Source organism: Sander vitreus, chromosome 15, assembly GCF_031162955.1.
Source record: "Sander vitreus isolate 19-12246 chromosome 15, sanVit1, whole genome shotgun sequence".
NCBI lineage: Eukaryota > Metazoa > Chordata > Actinopteri > Perciformes > Percidae > Sander > Sander vitreus.
Genome location: NC_135869.1, coordinates 16,950,243 through 16,966,799, shown reverse-complemented (window position 1 = coordinate 16,966,799; position 16,557 = coordinate 16,950,243). Strand labels below are relative to the sequence as shown.

General features: G+C 41.8%; 1 protein-coding gene across 1 annotated transcript in view; it reads left to right on the top strand.

Moving 5' to 3' along the window:
- The window catches only part of LOC144530010 (protein sidekick-2-like), a 92,361-nt gene extending 78,274 nt beyond the window's left edge, over positions 1-14,087 (top strand). Inside the window, exons 29-46 of the mRNA XM_078269408.1 lie at positions 42-140; positions 298-492; positions 646-847; positions 954-1,057; positions 1,348-1,418; positions 1,519-1,654; positions 1,895-1,951; positions 2,376-2,477; positions 2,608-2,723; positions 2,845-3,031; positions 5,042-5,179; positions 5,821-6,003; positions 6,135-6,260; positions 7,038-7,202; positions 7,289-7,429; positions 8,600-8,768; positions 11,119-11,248; positions 12,578-14,087. Coding sequence (XP_078125534.1) covers positions 42-140; positions 298-492; positions 646-847; positions 954-1,057; positions 1,348-1,418; positions 1,519-1,654; positions 1,895-1,951; positions 2,376-2,477; positions 2,608-2,723; positions 2,845-3,031; positions 5,042-5,179; positions 5,821-6,003; positions 6,135-6,260; positions 7,038-7,202; positions 7,289-7,429; positions 8,600-8,768; positions 11,119-11,248; positions 12,578-12,997 — 2,741 coding nt within the window. The 3' untranslated portion in view covers positions 12,998-14,087. The remainder of the gene's footprint in view (positions 1-41; positions 141-297; positions 493-645; positions 848-953; positions 1,058-1,347; positions 1,419-1,518; positions 1,655-1,894; positions 1,952-2,375; positions 2,478-2,607; positions 2,724-2,844; positions 3,032-5,041; positions 5,180-5,820; positions 6,004-6,134; positions 6,261-7,037; positions 7,203-7,288; positions 7,430-8,599; positions 8,769-11,118; positions 11,249-12,577) is intronic.
- The last annotated feature ends 2,470 nt before the right edge of the window (positions 14,088-16,557 follow it).

Below are 16,557 nucleotides of genomic sequence, written 5' to 3'. Positions count from 1 at the left end.
TCTTGTCTGATTTGTCTTTTTGTTGATTTTTCGTGTGATAGTACCTGGCCCTCCAGTCGGCATCCTATTCCCAGAAGTCAGAACCACCTCAGTCAGGCTCATCTGGCAACCTCCTGCACAGCCCAATGGCATTATCCTGGGTGAGTTTGTAATATACAGACTTCCATCTATGACATCAGATATTATCATGAGATAAAAAGAAATGTCCCTCAAAAATACTATTGTTTGATTTTGTAGTGCAGCTGAATTGTTCTTTTTTCTGCATTACTTCATATTGATATGAGTTTGTCCTCTTAGCCTATCAGATCACATACAGAAGAAACTCTTCAAATAGCAACGCCGCAACCGTAGATGTGCTGAGCCCCAGCGCGCGACAGTACACAGCGTCTGGACTGAAACCAGAAATGGTTTATGTATTCCGCCTCACTGCTCAGACACGAAAGGGTTGGGGTGAGGCCGCTGAGGCTTTAGTGGTCACAACAGAAAAGAGAGGTACGTGTAAAATACTGCAGCTATTTAATTTATTTAAAATGTAATTTCCCCTTGTGGGATCAATAAAATATTTACCTCTAAATATAAAGTTTAAGATTGTGTGTGTGTGTGTGTGTGTGTGTGTGTGTGTGTGTGTGTGTGTGTGTCTTTCAGCCCGACCCCAACCCACGAGCCGTCCCGTAGTGCCTCAAGAGGACGTTCAGGCTCGCACAGTGCTGTTGTCATGGGAACCAGGCAGCGATGGCCTGTCCCCCGTTCGTTACTACACAGTCCAATACAGAGAGCTGCCGGACAGCAACTGGACTGTCCACTCTGCATCAGTCAGCCACGAGACACACTCTTACATAGTGGATAGGTAAATGTCCCCCTCAGCATCAGCAGTTTTTATTATTCAGTCAAAAAATAGAATGAGTAGGACAAAACATGTCATACACATTGCTCTCTTTTATTTCTCTTCGAAGGTTAAAGCCTTTCACTTCATATCAGTTCCGTATAAAAGCCACCAATGACATTGGAGACAGTGAATACAGCCAGGAAAGCGAGGCCATCACTACACTACAGGATGGTAAGATTGTACGACTGGAGTAATTAGAAATGAAGCAAAAATGTCACCATTACACAGTCATTATCCGTTGATGTTCTGTTCAGTTGTACAAGAACACTTTTGTAATTGTATGAACATGCCTTTACATCGATGTTTTGTCTTTGGATTTTCAGAGAGAATGCTTTACGTCAACAGTGTGTGTGTTTACTCTCAAGCTGTTCCCTGGCAGACTGTTTGAATTATATATCACTCTGCTCAGCTGTGTTGGTTTGCTAACACCAAAAATCTCTTATTTCCCCTATCTTCTCTAGCTCCAGACAAAGCCCCAATAATTCTGTCTGTTACACCTCACACCACCACGTCTGTACTTGTCCGTTGGCAGGTACGCTGTTGAATTACTTGGCACTGTGTGTTTTGCCATTGGAAGAATGAATGTGTGTTTGTTAAATATTGGGCATTAAGCAGACCTCTTCTCTTTGTAGCCTCCCTCTGAGGATCACTTAAATGGAGTCCTTTTGGGGTTCAGGGTCAGGTACCGGGAGTTACACTACGACCGGTTACGCAGCTTTACTGTCCGCACAGTTAACAGTCCCTCTGCCAACTGGGCTGATCTCACTGGTGAGTTTATTTGTTCACTGCTTATCCATCAACTACTTCTGGTAATATGCAGAAAGTGCTGCTACCTGGAATCTTAAATGTACTTATTTTTACATCCAAGTATTGCTTTGATGCTATCAGTAAGGCCTGTGGTGTGTTTTGCTAAGTAGACAGATAAGTCAGCTAATATTGCCACTCTTCCTCAATCCTGTGATCTACCCTTGTTTTCCCAACCCTGCCCATCCTCTATTTAAACTCCAGCTCCTTACAGCATCAGGAACTTGAGCGAATCCTCGCTCACTCAATATGAACTGGATAGTAAGTCTTATATCTCCCTTTATGCCTCTCTTCCGTCACTCTCCATCTGTTTGCATGTCATCTCTTACATACAAATATGCCATTTGTATAATAATTTACAGCAACTGCGCTTTGTGTGTGTGTGGGGCTGCCGCTGATTCTTAAAAAGTGTATATGACTTTAATCTCTTCAAGCTGCCCTGACATTATTTCAGTGTGTTTTCTTTCTTTTTAATCACTGACAAATCTTCCCCGTGTCCCCACACTAACCCAATATTTTCATCACTTTGCCTTACAGTTCCACCCCTCTGTCTTTTTGTTCTATTTGTGATGTTGTCTTACCACGGGCATCACTATGACTGTGTGTCTCTCTGGAGAAACTTCTTATTTTGCTCTTTTATCTTAACTGTTTCATTATAATGCTGCTATCGATTCTCTCCTTGCAGATTTGAGTAAACACAAACGCTACGAGATCCGTCTCAGTGTGTACAACGCTGTGGGGGAGGGTCCCAGCAGTGCACCACAGGAAGTGTTTGTTGGAGAGGCGGGTATGTTTTGTCCCTCACTGTGCAGCATGTGTGCTACTTACCTTTAATCTCTATTTCTTACATGTTAAGCAAGTCATATGAGCCATAACAAAAGGGATAGTGTTGTTATTCACACTCTGTTCCATTCTAGTCCCAACGTCCCCTCCCCAAAATGTGGTGGTCCAGTCCTCAACAGCCACACAGCTGGATGTAACATGGGACCCTCCTCCTCTGGATGCTCAGAATGGAGACATACAGGGTTACAAGGTATGAATAGTGTGTCTTTTTTTTCTGTGTTACTGCAAATCAGCCAAGCCTACATCATGGCTTTCTTTTTTTTTTAAATATTTTCATTGAAACATTCTAAACTCTTTTATTCTGTTTATAGATCTATTTCTGGGAGTTTCAACTCCAGAATGAGACGGAGCGTCTGCGTACTCTGTTCCTGCCGGAGCTCGGGGTGAAGCTTAAAAACTTGACAGGCTACACCACCTACATGATCAGTGTGGCAGCCTTCAATGCTGCAGGGGATGGACCCCGCTCCCTGCCCACCAGAGGGCGCACTCAGCAAGCAGGTGAGTTGCGATAAATCCAGATGCGGTTGAAGGGATTACATTGATTGCTCAAAAGACCAGTGGCATTAATCTTGCAGCTAAGATCTTCTGCCAACACCATGTGGCATTTCACAGTTCTGTATTTCTTTATACTCCTCTGTCTTTCCTCTGTCTGTCTCCCTCTGTCGTCTGCACAATGACATTCCTTCTTCTTATTTAATCGTATTACTTACTGTGCTCAAGTGTTTGTGTGGAGTACCATCTAAAGGTTGGTCTTCTCTTCAGTCACAAAAGGTGCCTACAAAAGAATAGATGATGAATACTTTCATTTTGAGTCAGTGTGTTACAAAAACTGGAACTGAAGTACTGCAACTTTCAGACAAATAATGTTAAACCCACTCCTTTTATTCACCAAGAAATAAAACAGTTTCACTAAAGAGTTTAGTTTGGTCCTGTGAGATATAGCAGAAGAGATCAGAGTCTTCTTGGTCCCTTTATCCAAGCCACGAGGGTGGAAGCCTATTGACAGCGCAGGAGCAATGAATACAAAGTGCGGGGGACACATGTAGATTAGTTTTTTGGCCGCAGCTGCACAAAGACGTCTGTGTACCAGCTAGTGAGAGTCCCTCCTCTGCGGTTTCAGCACAAAAATGGTTTACAGTATAAATATCTCTTGTCTTTTCCACCCCCTTGAAGGCTGTGACATTGGCGAGGGGTACAAAGTGCTGAGAACTTAAAAAACACAGGCAGGAATTTTGGCTCTCTGCACCACAGGGTACTGGGAAGTGAGCCAACACAAGCTTTTGTGAAATGTATGCAGAATTGTGGCAAAATCCTGACACTTAGCTAGATCTGGGTTGGGTCAGCACACAGATTTCTCACAGCTCTCCTTCAAGGTCACAGAATGATTTTGCACACTCTTATGTCGACTTCCAATTTGCTTTTTAGTGACTTATTTGCTTAAACAGTCATATGATTTATTTTCTTTTTTGCATTGCTCTGAGTTGTACACCACATGTTTTTACACGCACACAATTTGTTATTCATGCCCTGATAACAATGAACAATGAAACCGCTTTCATTTTTAATCTCCTAGTATTTCTGATTAATGTCATCTAGCATAACAGCTTTTCTTTTCTTTCCTGAATATATCAGATTGCATGCTGTAGAATATCAGTACTGCCTTTGGATTCCCCTCTGTTGTACTGGCCCAAATTTACTTTTGTTGCCAGTTTACCCAAATGCCTTGGGAGTTTGGAGCAAATAGGAGAAGTAACCGTGCTAGTTAACCCTCTGAGGACAAAAGATGCACCAGCGCGTCCAGCGATTCAAAAAGTGATTTACAAAAATGTATTTCAGACATTCATTTCCTATTTTAATCATATATTACCCTACAACTTTGGTGAACTCATTCCAAGCACCGAAACAATTTGTACACCACATCATAAGATCATAAGATGTGAAAGTTTGGTTTTTAAAAAGAGATTTGAGGAATTTCAAAAAAGCCAACGTCAACGTTTCAGCTTTAGCGCCAAATTATCTCTTTACACATTGCTCTGGGACAGATTTGGGGCTCACTATCCAGAAAGCTGAGTTTGATCTGAACATATTGATATGAAACACATGGAGATCAGTTAAATGCAAATACCTTAAAAAGGTAAATTTAAGAAGATGTGTGAAAATGCCCTTAGACCCCAGACGGTTAATATTGTGACTTATGAAACTCAGATGTCTACTGAAGAGGAAAGTAAAGAATGAATGACAAGACTCTTGAACTTGAAATTGCTTGCTGTAAACTGATATAAAATAATAATGAGTTAATTTATTTTTTTATTATTAATCTGTCCCAGTTTGTACATTAATTACATAATTTTAACTAAAAACACCAACAAAATTACAAATGTTTTGATGAATATGCCCTCCAAAGTGACATATCCACGTCATGTAGTAGGTAATTGTAGTATGTTTTGTCTCCATCCTGTGAAGAGATCCAACTTTCATCACCTCTTTTCTCTCTTTCTTCACCAAAAGCTCCGAGTGCTCCCAGCTTCATCCACTTCAGTGAGTTGACCACCACTTCGGTCAACGTGTCCTGGGGAGAGCCCAAGCAGGCCAACGGCATCATTGAGGGCTACCGCCTGGTTTATGAGCCCTGCACTCCAGTCGATGGTGAGAAACTCTGCCTTGAGCCTAATAACTCTGTCATGTCTTGACATTCCTCAGATGGCTTTCTCAGACTGTGATTTACAACCTCTTGCCTAGTTACCCTATACATTTTAACTCACGCTGCATAAGATCATGCTCTAATCTGTAACAGGCCCTGCAGTAACATGGCATGGCTGATAAAATATAGTTGGAATGCTCTGGTGAGACTTTGCACAGCTTCCTCTCTCCCTGAAAGAAACATGGCTAATAGCTGGCTTAGTGTGGTTGCCTGGACCAGATTGTCAAGTAATTGGGAGCAGAGGTGGAATGCTGAGCTGAGGCTGCTGTGGTCCCTTGGCTATCCACTAATGGACCCAGAGCAAAGCCGAACAGAGCAGTTAAGACAGGGAATATCAATTGGTCTATTATAAAAAAGGTCCTTGTGTTTCTTCCTATCTGGATATCTAGAGGACTGCTGGGTAATAGACCTTTTCTGTTGTATATGCAAAGATATGCATGTCTCGGATAGTCTGCCAGACTGTCTGTGTAGTCTTCTAACTCTTTGAATTTGTGTGACTATGTGTCTGTTCATATGCAAAAAGCGTTGCTATTTGTCGCCTGTACGTAGAAAGCAGCATCTAGAGTCTTTAGTGTTTCCTGTACAGACTCCTCTCCTCGCACTCCAGGTGTCAGTAAGATAGTGACAGTAGATGTGAAGGGCAGCGCTCCCCTGTGGATGAAGATCAAAGACCTGGCTGATGGCGTCACCTATAACTATCGCATCAGGGCCAAAACGCTCACTTACGGCCCCGAGGTGGAGGCCAACATCACTACTGGGCCTGGAGAAGGTAGGACTCTAAATCTTTGATGGATTACTGCTTTTTCTGATATTCATGCCAATAATATCATCTTTTAGGGTGCCTCCTCGACTCATAGCAGGCCATATTTTCTAACTATTCACCATTTATGTCTTCCCAAGGAGCCCCAGGCCCTCCCGGAGAACCCTTTATTTCTCGGTATGGCACTGCCCTCACACTGCATTGGACCAGCGGTGATCAAGGCCGTGCACCCATCACACGATACGTCATCGAGGCCAGACCCTCTGGTGAGCTGCATACATGAACAGTTTTTGGGTTCCGTTTTCTCAACTAGCGTTTCCTGTTAGGGAAAACTCAGGAGCAGCTAGACTCTGGATACCTGAAGAAGGTTCGGGAGACTTTGATGACTTAGACAGAAACATTTAATGAATCTCGATCGAGGAGAATTAGGATTAGCAATACAATTTAACCATGGTGTAGTGTCATGTAGTGTCCCAACTCTGAATATCCTGTCTTCATGAAATAGTATTTAAACCCATGCTGAACATACAAGACGAGAGTTTACCAAATAAGGTCCTTCTTCTGTCTATGCATGTGTGAAGATGGTATTTGATCATTTATAACAACTATTCTTACCTACGTAACAAGTCGCATTGTAGGTACCCCAGATCACATGCAGCACATTCAACTTCTTATCCAGGGTTTCTATGTGTGTGTGTGTACTGCAGTTTCTGTGTGTTTGAGTGTTAGATGTGTGTGTATGAAAGTGACTGAGTGAGTGTATGTGTAAGTATGTGTATGTAACTTCCTTCCCTGACCTTGGTGGGATGGGAGCACTTGAGGCAGCACTGTTTTATCAAACAGCTGTTACGTTTCCTGTCATCTATGGAGACATAGCTTTGAACTATTACTCTGCCTTAGACAGGTTATGACTTTTGCTGTTATGTTGAAAACTGACCTGAATGAGACCTGGGGTACAACTTTCTCAGTTTACACAGCATGAGTTTATAAACTTGAAATTCTACCACATTTCCTATTCATATATTTTCTCATCTTGTAATTAGATGAAGGATTGTGGGATATTCTTATCAAAGACATTCCTAAAGAAGTGACATCCTACGCACTTAACCTGGACATGCTGCGAGAAGGCGTCACCTACGACTTTCGAGTAATTGCAGTTAACGACTATGGCTATGGATCACCCAGCGCCCCCTCCCCCTCTATCTCAGGTACTTTAATCTAAAAAATAATGCCACAACATGTTAGCAAAACAATATTTTTGTTTGTTAATGTCTATTATTTGTTATGTGTTTAGCCCAGAAAGTGTCTCCGTTCTATGAGGAGTGGTGGTTCCTGGTGGTGATCGCGCTGGTGGGCCTTATCTTTATCCTCCTCCTTGTTTTTATCCTCATCATCCGTGGCCAGAGTAAAAAATACACCAAAAAAACAGATGCAGGTAGGAGGCATGACTGTCTGCTAAACTTACTGCTTCTGTCTCAGTTGCTCTGTCTGCTTCTGCAACTTAAGCTATCGACTGGAATTGGTCTTCCTCTGGGACAGCTCTGCTGAGGCATTTTAACGATTGCACATCCTAAGTCTATTTTTGAAAATGGGATTGTAAAGGTTAGACAAATTACCCAGGTTTTCTTAACATTGTTTGGCTGACAGGGGAATGATGAGAGTAGAGGTTACCAGTGATACAGCCTACAAAGACAGGTGAATAAACATTATTGTTCATGTTTAACTGCAGCGAGGATCAATACTGGGATAAATGGCCTGGCAGTGGTTTAATGCTCAGGTCATTAGTCAGACTGAGAGTAATTATGTAACTATTAGTAACTATAGCACTAGCTGCACTCACACCACTGTATCAAGAAGCCGATTTTCATGATTGTGAATTATCCCAGGTGACATTGCTGCTACTCGAAACCCTAAAAAAATAGGTAGGGGAAGTTAATTAATGTTAGTAGACTTAATGTTAATACTTAAATATTATTATATAATGGCTGCCGGGTAATCACACTGAGGGCCTCTGGATCTAATCTTTTAGATGTTGTCTAATCACCCAGCAGCATGGAGTATCTAGTAGTGGAGATGTTAAGGAGGGACATTTGGGGGGAAAAGTAAACGGTCAGGCCAAACCTTACTAAAGCCTCATATCAGTGACGTTTTAACCTAGTCAGCATTTAGCATGGTGCAAGGGTTACCAAGGTCAGTAAACAGGGCTTAGCGAGACCAGTTCAGACAAGGACTATGTTTGTGCAGGGACGCAAAGAGGGCTTCTTAGCCCCTCTCAACCCCTCCCCAATTTTCTCAGCCATGAAGCTGATCTTTCTGTTTGTTTTACTAGAGGCCATGACCGGACAGTGGTTATAACTAAAGGTCAAAAAGCAGCTTTTTTACTTTTACAGCGTTTTGTACATGCAAGTTGAAGAGGATGTGATCAATAAAATGACCGTCTAAAACTCCGTTTAAAAAAATCTATTTAACTGTTTAAAAAAAGAACTATGTGCAAGTTCAAGCCGTATGCTTGAGTTTTATTGTGTCGTGTTCAACAAATCCTTGAGACTGAAATTGATTTTCCTGAAGATCACAAATCACTTATTTCATTCCACAACCCACACAGTGTCGTCCTCATACCCCTGTCCAGGCAACCACTCCAATTGCACAGCTCTGCCTCTGACCCACGGAGAGATGGTGCGCCTGGACGAGGGACGCTTCCCAGCCCTGGAGCTTAACAACAGACGCCTCTCCGTGAAGAACTCCTTTTGCCGCAAGAACGGCATCTACACACGGTCAGTCCCAAACAATCAACCATGGTGTTCAGCTGATGAGCATGGTGCATCCATTTCCTTCATGGACAGATTCCACTTCTTAAGCATATTGTTAACTCAGTTTTCTCTTCCAATTCAGTGTTACATAAGTGTTACTTATGATAGAGACAGGAATTAATAATGTAGTTGTGTGTGTCCCCCCCTCATCCCTCACAATAGTCTGTCAGTCTTGAGAGAACAAACCGAGCCAAGAAGAGCCCAGCTGCTGATTTGAAACTCCTTTCGCTCCCCTCGTTGATATTCAGTGTTTGTATGAAGCAACTATTTATATAAGGGGACAGCACAACACCAGCTAATTAGCATTCATGAGCTTCCTGCATTTGTCTGTCCGTCACCGCTTTAGACAAAGGGTGCTTATGGGTCGGAGCCGGACATTTTCTTTTGGCCTTCAGCCCAGAGTTTCTCTCCAGTGCAGTGATGTGAGAGGTGTCTCGATGTAAAGTACAACACCATCGGTTTGCCCTTCTACCCGTCAGCAGGACTTTGGGCTCTTTGGTAATGTTTAGGTAAATATTAGATAAGAGGAATTTCACAAACTCTGTGGCTCAAGAAGCAAAGGGAATTTGTAGAGACATGGTTCACACATAATTGGTGACTGGATGGATGGCCACATGGTTGTTTTGGGGGATGGGAGTCCAGAGTGCTTCTTGTTACAGCAAAACAAAAAAAGATGATGCTTTTTGCACATTATGATGGAATGTGCTAAATGGGGTGCATTAAGGGCAGGGTGATCTGTGCTGCACTTTTTTCCTTGACCAAGGAGGCCAAGAAGGGGATAAAAGGGTCTTGAGTTGCTACGTTTCTTTTGAAGAGCTCCATTCTAGTATCATACTCTCTGCTAATCATCTGTGGATGGAGGAGGAAGAGTGGGAGGGTTCCCTACAGGATATTTGAAAGGGTGAGGAATAGAGGGATGAATTAGACAGATAAGGCAATTGCAAAAATGAAAATAATTCAAAGCTCACTGGCAGCATTTAGGAGTGTGATCAGTAGCAGGATCCATCGCCCCTCCCCATGTGCTCACGTGACCCCATTCTTTTAATGTCTGACTCAACCTTATCTGAATTCTAAGTAGATGTTTATTTTTTCACAGTCAGCCCCCTCACGTCATCCCCTTTAACCCAGAAGAGATGTCTCTTTGTTGTGTCAACCCTTTCATGGCCCTTGTCATGTTGTGTCTCATAAGCTTCCTGTTCTTGGCATTCCTAGTGATTTAGCTTGCATATATCTCAGAACATATTCATTTGTATTTGAGAGGCCGTCAAGGTTGTCTGCTTAATGCCTTAATATTACACTTGACATCACAGCGTTTTATGCCTGCCTATTCTGCTCCCACAACATTTTCTATTTCAGATCATTTAAACTTTCATTTTTCTTTAAATTTACTTTCATGCCATTTCTAGTTTAGTTCATTCTTGAGTCTTTTTCTGAAAACAACCAAGCAAACACTTCTCTTAATGCTGTGTTAGCCTGAGTTACATTCTGAGCCCACCGATGTAGCTCAGTGATGTGAATGTAGTGCTCCAGTTTTTGTCATCTCTGACCATCCAAATCAATCCCAGGAGACCTTGAACACAGCAGCAGTCATTACTGCCGAAGAAGAAAAATAATTGTCTGCATGGATATTTTTTTCTGCTTCGCTTGATGGACTTAATGGCTGGAGATAAAAGAAACCAGGAGTCTTTTACTTGACCTGCGCTCATAAAAGAATGCAGGGCCATGCTTAGTTAAACAGCTTTTTTGCTTAGGTCAAAATCTCTGACTGACTCAATCTGTACAGCCATTCTGCTCTAATCGCCACAAAGAATCCTTTCATGAAGATGCTCATATGTTTTCATACAGGATCTTGTTTGTGCATTGAGGTGAGCTGAACTCAGCCCACTGCCAAAGCTCCTAACGGACACATTGACAGAAGAAAATGGCAAAAGAATAAGACCAATTAAAATCTCTTCCCTGTATTATTTAACAGTGGCTTCCAGGAATTCACAAATAACCCATTCTTCTCGTCTGAACTAAGCTAACATTTTCATAATCAATGACTCTGCGCTGAATCTGTGCATCCCTCTGAAGCCCCTGTGGGATGTGGAGCTTCTTCATTTTTAGAACTATTTTGCAGCCTTCCATTAGTCTTATACAAGTGGTGTCAGTCACAGGAATGACAGGACATTTAAGTGTTCTCTCTCTCTCTCTCTCTCTCTCTCTCTCTCTCTCTCTCTCTCTCTCTCTCTCTCTTGCTCTCTCTTTCTCACAGTTTTGCTTTCTATCTCTCACAGACACTTTTTCTTTGTCTCATTCTCTCCCATCTGTCCAGGTCTCCACCAAGACCCAGTCCTGGAAGCCTGCACTACTCGGATGAGGATGTCAGCACTAAGTACAATGACCTGATCCCCGCAGAGAGCAGCAGTCTGACCGAGAAACCCTCTGAGATATCTGACTCTCAGGTAAGCAGTGACCCAATGTCCACTCCACGTCTGCAATAGGCAATTAACTTAAATTAGAAAGTAAAATTCAACTGACAAAGTCCTCCAGGGCAGAGGCATAACCTTTCCTAACTCAAAAAATACTTATCTTATTCCACTTTCTTTTACTTTTGTCACATTCACATTTTACTGCCATTCTTTTTTGTCATAACCACTGCTTTTCAAGTTGTAACAACTAGATGGCTGTCTACTTATGAAGCAGAATGTCTGAAAATGACAAAAAACATTTGCCTCAAGTGGTTAACCTCGAAATTAATAGTCATGGCTGACATCTCTGGATCTGACTTTTAAAACTGATTTCTCCCATGGGAAGGAAGTACGGGGCCAATTCTCATGTCTCATGTGTCTTGAAATGTCTTCACAACTAATTAATTTTCCTCAAACAGGAAATGCGGTATTAATCTGGGCTGCTGGGTCTCAACTCGTCCTGTAATGATCTGAACAGCTCAGTGTGTGTGTGTGTGTGTGTGTGTGTGTGTGTGTGTGTGTGTGTGTGTTGTAATAGTGAGGTCCAGTGAAGGGACATGGAGGTTAGAAGTGATGAGGGATGATTGATACAAAAGGCAGAGAAGCAGATTGTAGCAGATTGTGAACATCTGTCTTCCCACACTGGGTCTCCCTGGACAATTTATCTGGTACCTGCACAGTCAAAACATTGTTCAACCTGGTTTGAACAAACTCTGCTCCCGTGGGAGACACAAAGTGGTGTTTTTCTTTTCCTCTGCATAGCCTCCCACTGTTTACCTACCACTTGTACAAATAAATGGTGCTTCAACATCTGTTAAGCTGCAGTGTCTCAATAGAGCAGTAGATGGGCAGGCACTCATCAGTGTGATGATTTTTGTGAGAGTAATTTGCTCTCTGTTTGTTTTCCTCAGCCATTTCAGTGTGCTGGAACTGCGACAGGATTCACCCACACAAACATTTGTAACTTACAAGACTGATGGTTTAATATTACAACGAAAGCTAAATGTATCCTGTAAACATTGTCTCTGTCCAATTCTAGGACACTCTTGTGTACGCTTATCACTTCTGTGCTACTCAGAGGTATGGGTGAGCTCAATAGAAGTGAATATCTGCCCCGTAGAGTTGCACATGGATTAATAGATTTCCAGTTATCTCTTAGTAGATTATAGCCTGCTGTGTCATGACCCAGTATTGTGAAGTTTGACAGTGAGGGTGCTGTTTTAGAATCAGTCTTGATTTGAGAGCATGTAGCTGTCTCTGTAGTACATTTAGTAATTTAGTAATCTCACAGTCTTCTAAGTCTTTACCCTGATTGTCCCGCAGGGCAGCGACAGCGAATATGAGATGGATCAGAGCCGGCAGAAGACCCACTCCTTTGTCAACCACTACATCAGCGACCCCACCTATTACAACTCCTGGCGGCGGCAGCAGAAGGGCGTCTCTCGTCCGCCGGCATACGGCTACTCCCAGCCCGAGCCCCTTGTGGAGCAGGAGTCACGGCAGCACCCGCCACCCGTGCCCCCTCTGCCACCTCTGCCACCTCTCCTTCCCCAGAGCGCCCCATCCCCACAGCCCCAATGCCAGGGCCAGGGCACTCTGTTCAGGTCTAAGGGAAGCCGGACTCCCACCCCCTCCCTGCTGTCCTCCGAACCCCCCAGCCAGCACAGCACCCTCTACCGGCCCCCCAGCAGCCTGGGCTGTGCCGCTCAGGCACCTACCGCAGGCTTCTCCTCTTTTGTTTGACACACAGCTCTCCTTCCAATAACGACAGGACCCTGAGGAAGAGTCTTTGATTTTGTTGCTGTTGGTTTATTTGTATTTTGCTCTTTTTCTGTTTTTTTCTTCTTTTTCTGTCTATTTGACAGAGTTGTTGCTCAATATTAAGCATTGCAGGCATCTTGAATAGCGTTTTCTCCTCTGTGAAGAGTGTGCGTGTATGGTTGTGTGTAGCGCGTATGATTGGTTAATCCATGTGATATGTATTTTATGAAAAGACAATCATTTTAAAGTTTTTTTATGCGTTGCTTAAGTACATTTATTTGAAGGTACAACCATGTCTACAAGGTAATACAGAACCCAAGGTTCTGAAGAAAAAAAAACCTTGTTTTAAAAACACTGTATTATTGTTTAATATGAGAGCTTTATGGAAAAACACCCACCTTAGAACCATATAGAGTATGGACCACTTGGCTTGCTGAGACTGGACTATGGAAAAACCAACTCTGATGGAATAATGTGATGTTGGACGGAGGACGAACTGATAGTGAGACATGAACTCTGACTTTGGAGAGAGGCATTATGGTCACTGCGGCCTTTGACTTCCTCACTCTGCCTAATCATTGTTGGAACTACATTGTGTGTTTACTATATGTACTTGTCTCATATTGTTTACCAGATATTTATATCAGTCAGCTTCAAGCTAAACATTTTCAGAACATCACTAGTGGCAATGTTATGAATCACATTAAAGCATTGTGGCACCTTTATAGTAGTCTGGGGGATGTGTTGATTGTGTGCTAGTACTCATGTCAGTAGATATACAAGCTAAAATCAATTTTTGAATGTGCATCTGTTTGCTTTTATGTTGTCAGAGAATATGACAGAGGACCAATAGCACAAATCGTCTTGGTTCAAAAGATTGTATCCAATCACAACCACTTCGAACAGTATGCTATTAATAGCTGTCAAAGAAGAACAAGAAGAACTGTCTTTGAACAGGTTACTGAGACATAAAGAACAGTGACCAAACTCTAAATTAAGACATGAAACTTACGGACAGTAAAAATTCAAAATAAAGAAAGCTGTTATGTATTTGTTCATGAGGTTGGATAAGTTTCAGGTCAGCTTATTGGTGTATCTGTTTATTTAAGAAACTTTATTTAATGATTGACAGCAACAGGACACAAGTATTGTACATGAAATGCATCACAGAGGATCGTCATGTGAGTTCAACATGTTACAGTGTAACATGGCATTGATATGACTGAAAATGTGTTTTATGCTCACCGTACAAACATATACATATGTTATGATGAGATGTTTTCTACCACTCTTGAATATATAATATCATATGTTCTTTACTAAAGTTGAATGGGGTATTGCTGTGCTGGAGGTTGGATTCATAGTGTATAAACTTAGATAGTCGCTCCAAATTATCATCTGTCAAATTTCCAATGTGACCATCACTGTATACATCATGAAGGTAACATTATGGACCTATTCATGGTAGCGCTCTAAAATAAATTATTCTATTTTGTAATGGCTTTTTCTTCATGCCTCATCTGAATATTTTAGAATATAATGTAATGGTATACCTAATAATATATATTGGCAATTAAGGCAGGTGACTAATAATTCTGATATGAGAGAGTGGGAAAGCTATGAAACAGTGGTATAAACTCAGGATTTTGAAGGAAATATAAACCATATCAGACCCTGCTGACAGCTGTTTTACACAGACAGTCCTAAGTAGACCTATTTGCATGGTCTGAAAGACAAAGTGATTATAGGTGACAATTGACCCTACAGTGCAGAAATGACCTGATTTGCTCAGCCACAACACAGACATAATTGGGATGCATAAGAGCTCCAGGAAAGAATTTGAAGAAGAACCTGATCCGGTGCAAGCATGCTGAAAAGCTGGGGGAGGGTGGGAGAGTGCCTGGGTAATCTCCTTATTTCAGGCCGGAAAACATTGATCTTAAGCAAGGCAAAGGAGGGAGGACCAGAGGGATCAGGTTGGAAGGTTTTAAGAGAAATGAGAAAGTCAAGTCAAGGGTACAGTGTGTTGGTGTTGGAACATTTGTTTTTACCCTGATCGAAAAAAGACCCAAAAAAAGAAATCACATTGACCGATCGTTACATTTGCAAAAGTGGATGGATCATCATATATGGATAATTGATCAATATGCAAATGGTATTATTTCTGGGTTGTTGAGTATGTGTATTACAATGATGTAAAAAGTCTAAATTAAAGTTATTTTTTAAGATTTCCCCAGCATGAAGTCTACAATTACAGAGGAGAAATCATGTCATATCCTGTGTAAACTATATAGCCCAACTTGTCTTTTCAACAAAACTAAAGCTCAGTTTTTATAACTAAATATAACATATTGCTTTGTAACATTTTAAATTATTCTATGTTGTAAATCAAAATGATGGTAGTTCTTCATACTCAACACTACTGTGACTATTGTTCACCTTCACTCAAGTCACTGCGAAGAGGCTCAAAGAGTAATCTTCTGTTCACACACACGCACACACACAGACACACTCACAGACATGGCTTCACATCAACAAATCTGTTACATTTTTACATTTCAGTTCAGTGTCTCCTCATGGGACCGACTTATACAGAATGTGTCCTAATTCTGACTGTGCTTGTTGGAGTGCATCAGAGCAAATTTGCAACAGCTAATTCAGCCTGACTGGTGACTCCAAAATGAGGACAAAATCAGGATGTATGATACAGAAGGAAATTAGATGTTACAGCTTCTAAAACGTTTGAGAGGTCCTCTGGTTTTATGTTATTTCACTCCCAAGACCATACTGTATCCATCAGTATGCACTCAGTTCAGGCATCTTCATTACAGTCAGGACAGTCAATAAAAAAAGAGATTATGCATCATAATCCATTCTGTGAGCATTGATCGATAATAGGTTTCCCCACTGCCCTCTGCATGGCAGGGTGTTGGAATTTGCATCTACTTGTTCAACCAATCAGGCCTGTCTAGACCTTTGCCATGGTTATTTGTCCTTATGCACAGTAAAGAGCAACCACCACCCAAATTGTCATGGGTAGAGCGACATGGCTAAAAGGTTAAAGGGCACAGTATTCTCTCTCTCTCTTATGTGGTTTATAGGCTTAGCAGTTAAGCCTTATTTTGCACCCTCTGTTGTGAAATAACTAAAATCACAAGATTGACAAAGGATCCCTCTGCACTGAGGACAGAAATTGTTACATCACACGCCTCCTCATTCAGAGATAAAGATTTTCAAAGACTTAGAATGGACTTTTTGAAAGATTCAAAAACATCAAACCCGTAGTTAGCAATGGGTGAGGCAAATAATGAGACACCACTGCACCCTGTTACCTTGATGTACCACTGAACAAAGCTGTCAAAGCTGCCAATGCAATACACAAAGCTGCAACAAAAGGAGACTTGCAGTGGCCTATTTCTCCAGCAGCAGCAGCACCTAGAACTTTACTGTTGATAGGTTGCTGAGAAGTACAGCTTAGCAAATTTGTTTTTAAACTGTACTGCATTAAAGAACTAAATGAGTACTGGATGCATGAAATGGGT